We start from the raw sequence: 9,803 nt of genomic DNA, 5'->3' as shown, positions 1-9,803 counted from the left end.
TGGGCTCAAGGCCTTCCTCAAGGAGGCTGGCATACACCCAGATGATGACAATGCAACACCTGTAATAGGAAAACAGAAATATAGAGGGGGGGTGGGGGGGTGTTGTACTGTAAAGAGCTTTCATTGTTTTTGGTTGGTTGGTGGGGTTTTTTTGTTGGGGTGGATTTTTTGGGGGTTTTGTGTAAAATGAAATCTTTTGAGTGCATCCTGGGTTTAGATGCACAAAAGCAAAGTTGCACAGAAGCACAAGCCGCAAAACCCCAAACCAAAATGATCATACTGTTCAATATATAGCAAACTTTCTTTATTTCATATGATTCACGTCATCCAGTCATTGCTTCTTTCAATTCAATGTTGAATAAAACATTTGTTTGACGTCATGGAAGGAAAAAATGAATGGATATTTTGAACTACAGTATATAGAACACTTCAACTATTTATTATGTCAACGTACCTATCCACAGTGATATATCATTCTTGCCTGGCTTTACTGAACCATAAAGGCAAATATCATTGAAATAGTCCAACTTGCAGAGAAATTTATCTAAACATTATCCAGTTATGTAAAAGGAAAACCAAAAGCAAAAATTTAAGCACTTATTCCAATGACAAAGCAATACCAGGAAATTTTGGAATTTTTGTTCAAATTAACAAAATCTAAGTGTTTATTAGGTAAGTCAAGAGTAAATCAAAGACGCATCCCCAAACTAAAGATATTGCATCTGAGAATGATAGCACATCTATGACAATTTGAAACAGTTAAATGTTTGTACTAAGACAGATATTTATATTTAATAAAAATATAGAATTTAAAGCATGGGATATGGCACTTTAAAATAGAAAATACTCCAAATCTGGTGTATACATAGATTTCATCATGATTTTCAGTGATGAAAATCTTCACTTGCAGGATCAGGCCACTGACATAGATCCAGCAACATTTTAATTATTTTAAGTTAGTATTACAAAGGGTGAACAAATCTCCACTCTGAATTATTCAATTACAACAGAGAAAGGGATGGGAAGTTCTTGAGTCTAATTTTTTTACTTCAAGGATTGCTTTTCCACACAAAAGACTCAAATGATATCTAAATTTATTTTCAGATTATTTCAATCATTATCTGAAGAAAACAGAATGCTGTAGTAAACAGAGGATAAAATGGTATGACTTTATACACAATGAAATATAGATGTATCAAAGGTACTTGGCGTGGCACTGATTTTTCCTAGATGACTCTGTGTCTTCAACTTAAGAAAAACAAAACCATAAATTCTGTATGGAGGAGATAATGTAGCAAGATTTTGATGTAGGATAGTTTATTACCTAAACAGTATGTACACATTCTAAACATGAAAATAATGAGTAAAAGAAATCAGACTCTATTTACATTTACATTTTTTTACAGATTATTTTTACAAGAAGTGTATTTTTTTTTCTCTAAATAACAGGACAGACACATAAGACCAATCTTTTTGTATTACATATATAAATAAATATTGACTTTAAATGAGTGTTATAGGAACATAATTTCTACAGCCAATTTGGGTAACAGAGAAGCAGTTCTGTTACCTGTACTACAATATAATTAAGTAAAAAGGAAAAATTTTACATATAGAGCTCTGTTAATTACTTTGTAAATTGTACCTTACTAATATATTCAGTAGAGGTAATACAGTCATTACATTTCATGCCCACAACTGAACAATGAGTTTTGGCATGCAAAACCACATATAATCATCAACATTTGTAGGTATTCATTTACATTTTTTAAATAAAGGGGTTTCTTAATTATTTAAAACTACATGCAACAGCTTATTAGCATCATATTCCTGGTTACAATGCACAAGTTTGCATAACATTATTTTTAGTAACTGATGTTCACAGGTACTGATCAAAAGGGTAAGAATATACTTGGCACATAGTATAAGAAAATGAATTAATAAATAAGTCAATATCACAACTACATTTACATATACACAAGACGAAAAATAAATTTTTATGGTGTTGTACACAGAATTTAGAACTGTCTGGGTCCCATACTTTGTTCTATAAGGCCCTGATTTAAGACAGTATTCAAGCAAATTTTGACATCCATGCTTTATTAGAGACATCACTAAAGCTCATTCCGAACTGCAAAGGTTTACTTCCATCCCACTGACTCTTCTACATACTGCCCTAAATCAGGGCCCGTTTATCTGAAACTCTCCCTGACTCCAGATGAGGGCATGGAGATGAAAATATTGTGGAATAAATTGACTCAGCATTTAGGTTTCTATACAGTTCTGCTAATGTCAGAGGTAAAACTCCCATTAACATTAGCAACGAGTATTTATTTGATTTTGTGTGTGACCGTGCCAAATATTAATGTCAATGTTAGCATTGCCACACCATGTCCTCAGCTCCTTCTGAAGCCACTAAGTTGAAGATGTTCAGCATTTCAGAAGTCAGACCTCTTATTAATTGTCTGTGTGCTATATTCTTAATGAATATTCAAAATGATACACATAGTGGTACCTCACAAGCTCTGTCTTATTTGAATTTCTCCTGCTCTATAAACAATTCAAAAAACGGTCAAAAAGATATAACAAGAACAAACCATTCTCTTCTTAAACAAAAATCACCGATGAACAACAAAAAAAAATCCACTTCACAAAGCAGTTAGGAAAAATGGCATAATCTGATAATTCTTTAAGAAATAAACAAAACGCATCCTGAAGTCAACTGACAAATACATCAGAATCGTACATAGCAAATAACACATTAGTGTAAAGGTGCAGAATATCTAAAAACATCTCAATATCTATATTAACTCTGTATTACACAACATCATTAGAGAAAATAAATCTTTAACTAATGAATCAAGTAATGAATAACAACTCTATTACTGAATTAAATGTTTAACGTGATTTAGGCTAGTAAATTAGGACAATACCCTGTACAATTCAGCAAACAAGGCTTTATGAATTAGGCACTAACAGCTTCAAATCTGTACTGCTAAATTCAAAGAATAATCAGGACATGACTCATAGTTGGGAATTTAACATCCATGCATGTGCTTTGCTGACCTTGTATTTTTCATTTTTTGATTTGGAGGGTGACTCGAAAGGTGAGTTGATAAGCTGATTTGTAGAAGGAAAAAAATAATTTGCATCTTAGTGGACTCTATATAAATACACCTGCTCAATACAATTCTACTATATTAACTTCCCCCACCCCCACCCCCGAATCTACTTTTAAAGGGAAAACCCCTCCATCTTCTTCAAAAGTACATTGCTACTTTTAAAAGTTGAATGCTTCAAAGAGACTGGCATCAGCAAAGAGTAACCATTTTGATTCATATCAGAACAATGAAGCTTCCCCCCAGGAACCACGACTAAGGGTATCAATCACTCAAGGCTCCTAACTTCCAGTTTATCTCCAAGCCAGGTTTGGCATCATTGTAATAAAGACCGACATCCATGTTCTATGCTTTACCATGTCACTATAAATGAAACATAATTTCATTAACATTAATCAAGTCACTACAGATTTGCTCCAGCATAACTAGAATAGACTGTGATTGAAAGGTTTGGACAGAAGTTTTCAGAGAAGCCTGAGGTAATTACTTTCCCTGATCCCACTGACTCCTGCTCCCAGCAAACACCACGGAGACCCCTTCTAGCCTTACCGATGCTCTGTGCAATCTAAATGTTGAAGCAGTGCTGCACACCGTTCTGATTCTGGTTGTTTTCTTGGTAAAGATTTTTACACATGAAACATTTCCATGCCGACAAAAGTCTGAGACTCTGGTCCTCCACCAAAATTAAAAATAAACCTTTATACTGGTTTTATCAATAAGGTTCATCTGTTTATTTGCTAATGTATTTTGGAAAAGGGGAGATGACGGAATGATAGAGGTAGGAATTAAAAGCACCATAGCCTTTAATATTTTTAAAACTACTGTTAAAGGCCCAAACCATGGAGCAATGGAAATTTTTCTGGAGAAGTTCTTGGTCATTGAGTGCATATCAAAAAAGACAACAAGCAAAGTAGAAAGAGAATGGCAAAAAAGAGCCCTTTAAAATCAAAGGTAGAAATGTAGGAAACCTACAATAAGCAAGTGATCAGAAATTAATTCCGTTTCCTTCATCCGTCATGGTATCAACTCACATGAAACAAAATGCTATAAACTTCAGTATAGACAAACTGTACTTTAATATTTTGTGAATGCTCTACTACAATAAACATAACTCTGGTCCTCAGTTTCAAGTATGTATTTCTTTTCTCCATATTTATTTTCCACAAGACAGTTTGTCATCAAGAGAAGGAAAATACAGTTACCACTAGTGTCTGAACTTCTCTCACTGAATATCTCAGGCAAATATGAAGTACAGGTGAGTCTGTAGCATCTGCTGGTAGAAAAAGTGGCTACCTTGTCAGGTTTGACTACTAAGCATTTGAGCTCCTTTATCCTTTATCCTCATCATATGATGGCTCAGGGAGCAATGGAAACTGTGCCAAAGAATGCAGGACCACTTTGAACATCTTAAACATGAGAAGCTGATTATGAGTATTTGTATGGACGTTTATTGGCAGATACTTTCCACCCTCTCGATAATAAATCCAAGCAGTTTCTGTTTACTATCAGAGGATGTCTCTCTGTGTGGCAAATAATTCTAGACAGTTTATATTGCACAATAAGGCAATATGAATTCCCTTATGGTTAAAAAGGGCACCCTTCTGTCTGAATTTGAAAAATGCATTCAAATAAACTGTAAGCCAATGTTTTCCAGATGCCAGAATATTGTCACACAATTCTTTCTGTAAGCAGAATAGCATGAAGCCAATATATCCATCCTTCTGTTCAATCAATGGGGAAAAGAGATACGTGCATCAAAAGGCAAAGCCAAAAAGTAGCTCTATGGCTACTTGAATAATAAATGTGCCTCAGAATTTCAATTTCTAAAATATTCATGTTAACTATCCAGATTTTTTATACCTTGAAATAATATATACCAGAAAATTATAAGTGGGATTTTAAAAGTAATTCTTCCAGGCCCTATCAATTAATTGTATTAATTGCCATAGATTTTCAACAATTCCATTAATTGCCATTTATTTCTTTACAATGGTACATCTACCCTGGAGATTTTTTAGCTGTTAACTACGTTAATAGAAGATCTACATGCTAAAATATTACCATTTCAGAACAGATGGTTGATACAAATGTATCATCATTCTCCTCTGTGGTGATACCGCAATTATTAAATACTGACTATTTTAGGGTTTCTGCTACTGGTATTTATTTTATTTATGTCCTTATTTCAGACACGTGGAGATCTTCCTTAATAGCAAAAACTGGTGACAGGCAGAGCTTTAAGTAAAATAGATCATTTAAACACGCTGATGAGAACATGGCCTCCAGTGTTCAAAAGTATGTATACATCACAGGATAACCTTGCAAATATTAACATTGAAGTCACTAAGAGAAAAAGCTGCAAACACTGCACCGTTTCAATCTACTTTAAACACAGAAATACAAAAACATTATAATGAACACACTTTTGCTTTTCTCACAGGTGTTGAGCTGGATGTGATCTTCAGTTTGTTGAATAGTGGTGGTACTGAAACAATACTCGCTGTATGTTTCATCCTGGCCTTGGTGCAAATACAGTTTGTCATGGCTAAACTACAGAGAAGTAGATACAGAACGTACGGGATGGTAACTTCCACTGGAAAACTGGGTTCGTTGCTCCTCCAGATGTGTCTTTTCCTAGCCTCCATTTGGGAGCTCAGTTTTTCTCTCAATTATTTGTATAATCTTCTGAAACAGTCTAATATTTCTCTGGGGGTGGCTTGTAGTGATGTGGATGATGTTGCTTCAGATGAGGTCCTAAACAAAAGAATAGGAAAATATGCACATATCAAACCCTGAATATGTAACATCATTGTTCATCTGTACTAAAAAGTCTTCGTGACGCCACCAGCTTGCAATCCTTCAGCTTGTAAGAGAACTGCCTGTCCTGACAACTGTGTGCATGTTCAGTCCAGTCAACTTCAGGGACTGTGAAAGGACAAAAGGATTCAAGGAGATGAATCATGGACTAATTCATTATATTTTTTGCTGAGCTTTGCAGCATTGAGCTGTACTTTTCAGAAACTTATAAAAAGCTGGAAATGGCCATTAAGAAGTCTAATGAGAAAAATCTAATCCTGAAAGCAATCCCAGGCCTAGGTTGCACTTGGAGGACAGACCGTCCTTGACTCCCAAGTCAAAGAGCTGTGGTGGAATGAATGGCACATGTCAGACCACAGAAACTGAGAGAAAGACTGGATTTGCTTCCATCATTGCTGATGAACAGTAATGGGGGGAAAAAGCCCAACATGTTCATGCATCTGAAATTCATAGAATGCTACTGGAACCAAAGAAAACTCTAAGGCTTGAGCTAATTGTTTACATGTGGAGGACTGAAGTTCTGTAACATGTAACCGCATGTCAAAATGGAGTACTACTTACTGTGGGGTGAAAATGGAGGAAGGTCAGGTGTTCGGAACGATTTTATTGTAGCTGGCCCTTCCCCACCAGTCGTCAGCACTTGAACTTCCAAGCGGTACAGCATCGACGGCCTTAGATTGGGCACGGTAAGTACATAATGATCCTAAAAATAAATAAATCATGTTAATGCTCAGAGCATCTAAAAATAAAACGCAGTTGATCTATTCATACATAGCAGTGGTTTAAACGGGATCTGTCACTCTCAGCATTCACAAATTATTTTCTTAGAATTCTGTTAAAAGGATTTAACATATGCATCACTTTATTGAGAGGGTTTCTTTTGAAAATTTTCTTGCCATTGCCTTTGAGCATACTTTTTTACCATAAAGTTATGGTTTCATGTGTAAGAGGTCGAAGTTGTTCCTTAGTGTTCTTGAAAATGGATGATGTGCTCATAACTAAAAAACAAAAGAAAATCTTTAATTTTAAAATTTTAACTTCCTAATCTTTCTTTTTAACAAACTTGTTCATTATATAAACTTGCTTTTATTTTAGATCTGTCTGTGAATTCCACTAATTGGTAAATTAATTCATGGCAATTCATCTGGCCTCCTGCTGCAGCTAGCGGAAATAAGTATGGCTACAGAGATTTCAGCATATTTGTTCCCTTTACATGATGAGAATCTGCCCTTCAGTTCTTAATCCCATTTTTGGCACGATGGCCTCAATTTCTGGCGCTCCATAACTTGCATGGTCACTTACACCTGTGCAAAATAATTTCAGAGTAAGTTTATAAATGCTCCCAAATGGGACAACATCTGACTAAAGACTGAAGGGCACTAAGGAATCAAAAGTCCTGATTCACCTTATTTCAAGCTGAAAAGGACCAGTGCCGGGGAGGGGACAGCGGAGCAGTGACGCCAGACATCACGGGCATGGTGTGCTCCTGCGACCAGCCGGGCTGGGCCAGCCAGGAATTTTCAGGGCAAGTTCCTCTGGTTGGCATTGCTCCCAGCGCCGCACCGGGGGACCTAAGCGGGCTGTGGGAATAACTGATAATTTGCTGTTACTGCCAGAGCAGACAGCGAAGGGGAAAGGGGAGAGAGAAAAGGTGGGGGGAAATGTGTAGTTTTACTGCCAAATTAGTGCGTATTGTGAGATGGGGCCGCTTTTAATAGACCTTGCTGAAGCTGTTCTACCTCGTACGACATACTGAACGGGTAGGAGAGAGAGGTGTGCATACATCACACTCATACACTCACTCTGCCCGTTCAGGCGCTCCGCCAGCAGTTGGGACTTGTGGGCTTCAGCCCCTGTTGTGTAAATATTAATCAGTTAGAGGCTACCAACAAGAATGAGTGAATGATCCTCACCGTAAAATACCCTATATTCTGGTGGTTTCTGAGAGGTAGGAGATACTGTTTCAGCTCAAACCAATGTTTTCTTAACCAGTTGCCATAAATAGACAGAGATGGACTTATAGTGATAGTTAATTTAAAAAAAAAAAAAAAGAAAGAAAGAATCTCCAGGCTCTACAGTAGTGAAAACAGAGGAAAACAGAGATAAAAAATTAAAGCATAACACAATGCAAAGGAGTGTTTTAAACAAAACTATATATATATTTCAGACTGAAGTGGACCAAAAGCTTAAGAAAAGGAATAGAAATTCTGAATAAAACATATGCCTGCTCCTAAAAAAATAAAAAAAGATGAAAACTTTTTACGGTGTGTAACTTTGCTTATCATTGTGCTAAAGTGGCTGTTTGCAGCCAAAGGTCCGTGCCTGAGTATCCACTTCAGGTAATCTTGTACCGTGGCTTGCTGAAGAGATCAAGGCTGTACCTGCGCTGTGCTTCGGCTCTGGACTGTGGGTTGAGCTTTGAGTGAATTGGTGCAATTACACCAAGTCTGTGCTAAGCTGTAACAAAACAGCTCCGCACACGGTGTGGTAGTTTGCCCCATAGTTTTAGAACATTCACGGTCAACTTTGTTGCTCTCCCCCAGAACAACAGGCTTTGAAACACGGGTGCCCTAGCCTTAGGGCAATCTGCTAGGAATTAAGACAGAATGCTGAGAACCTTGTCTTGGGATTTGTGGAAAACACAGTGAATGTAAGATGTGTCCAACAAAACATTTTATGCATTCTTTGATGAAACGAATCTTGTGAAAAGATTTTTCAGCCAGCTCTGCTCTAGACACAATCGCCTTGATCCACTTCCCCGAACTGAATGGAACGACTCCCAGTGTTGTTAGGAGACTTTGGATGAAGGCCAGCTGCTTAAACCCTTTTGTTGACTTTGGTGGATCTGGCAACAGAATCTGAACGAAGTGCTCTTCACCTGCCTCTGCCAGAGGAGGAACTGAAATAGCAAAGGCCATCTTAAGCAAATAGGGGGAAGAATTCAAATTGTTAATTCTCATGCTTTCAATAAACAGTGAAATCTAGTTCTTCAAATTATTTGTCTGTCGGACAATGGTGTGTATTGGCAGAGGGGAAAGTGATTTTTATTTTTCTTAGAGTAATGAGTTACTCAAAGGAAGAGAAAATTCTCTTAAATCCATCGACTTGGACACCAAATAATTAGTAAAACTATAGTAACTGCCAAATTGAACAGCCTGATCATCAAAAGAAAATAAAAACTATCTACGCTACACAGATGATCTTTTCCTCCCTTCAGGCATTTCTCAGACAATGGTTGCTAATTTGGCAATTGTGAACATTAAAGTGTTTGATGTGTCATCAAGAAGAGTAGCTCTGCTTTGTTTCTCCAGCAAGGAGGAAAAATTAAGCACTTCCTGCTCCAACTTGCCTGCAGAGCCAGAGAACGCTATGTGTGACATCTGCATCACCGCTGAACATTAAAAATGGGCCACACACGCACGCACACACAAAGCCACTAGCGAAGGAAAGTAACAAACAACTTACTGCTGGCAGTATCTGCGACTGCGAAATGATGCTGTTGGGTAAGCTGTTTTGCCGGCTTTCTGTGGTTACTTCTGCCCAAGTGACCTGAAACCCTGTCATGGGCTGGTGAAGGTCTGCCTTAGAGATCTTCCAGGAAAAATGACCAGTGATGTTACCTTCCTGGACAATGAAAGACGCAGAGAGATTCTCGGGTTTGGCCAACACTTTGGGTAGAACTGGCACTATAAATTTGGAAAGCAAAAAGATAAGCTAAACTTTGAGACACAATGTTCAGTAATGTTCATTCAGTTCCACACATCAAGGTCAGACAGAGCTCTCTTTCTGGTGTTACCCAGGATCCTGCCAGCATTCTGACACCACATTTTCAGTGTTAACCAAAGCCTATCTTTGCTATAATCCGTT

At 37.3% G+C, this 9,803-nt stretch overlaps 1 protein-coding gene across 2 annotated transcripts in view; it reads right to left on the bottom strand.

The window, feature by feature from the left end:
• Positions 1–3,219: 3,219 nt before the first annotated feature.
• Positions 3,220–9,803, bottom strand: part of ANOS1 (anosmin 1) — a 140,836-nt gene continuing 134,252 nt past the window's right edge. For both annotated transcript variants that reach the window (XM_075776697.1, XM_075776705.1), the window contains 3 exons: positions 9,402–9,622; positions 6,498–6,639; positions 3,220–5,873 (listed from right to left, as the gene is read on the bottom strand). In XM_075776697.1, coding sequence (XP_075632812.1) covers positions 5,815–5,873; positions 6,498–6,639; positions 9,402–9,622 — 422 coding nt within the window. In that variant the 3' untranslated portion in view covers positions 3,220–5,814. The remainder of the gene's footprint in view (positions 5,874–6,497; positions 6,640–9,401; positions 9,623–9,803) is intronic.

This window comes from Balearica regulorum, chromosome 1 (assembly GCF_011004875.1).
Source record: "Balearica regulorum gibbericeps isolate bBalReg1 chromosome 1, bBalReg1.pri, whole genome shotgun sequence".
NCBI lineage: Eukaryota > Metazoa > Chordata > Aves > Gruiformes > Gruidae > Balearica > Balearica regulorum.
The sequence above is the reverse complement of the archived record's forward strand: the minus strand, read 5'-3'. Positions and strand labels throughout refer to the sequence as shown.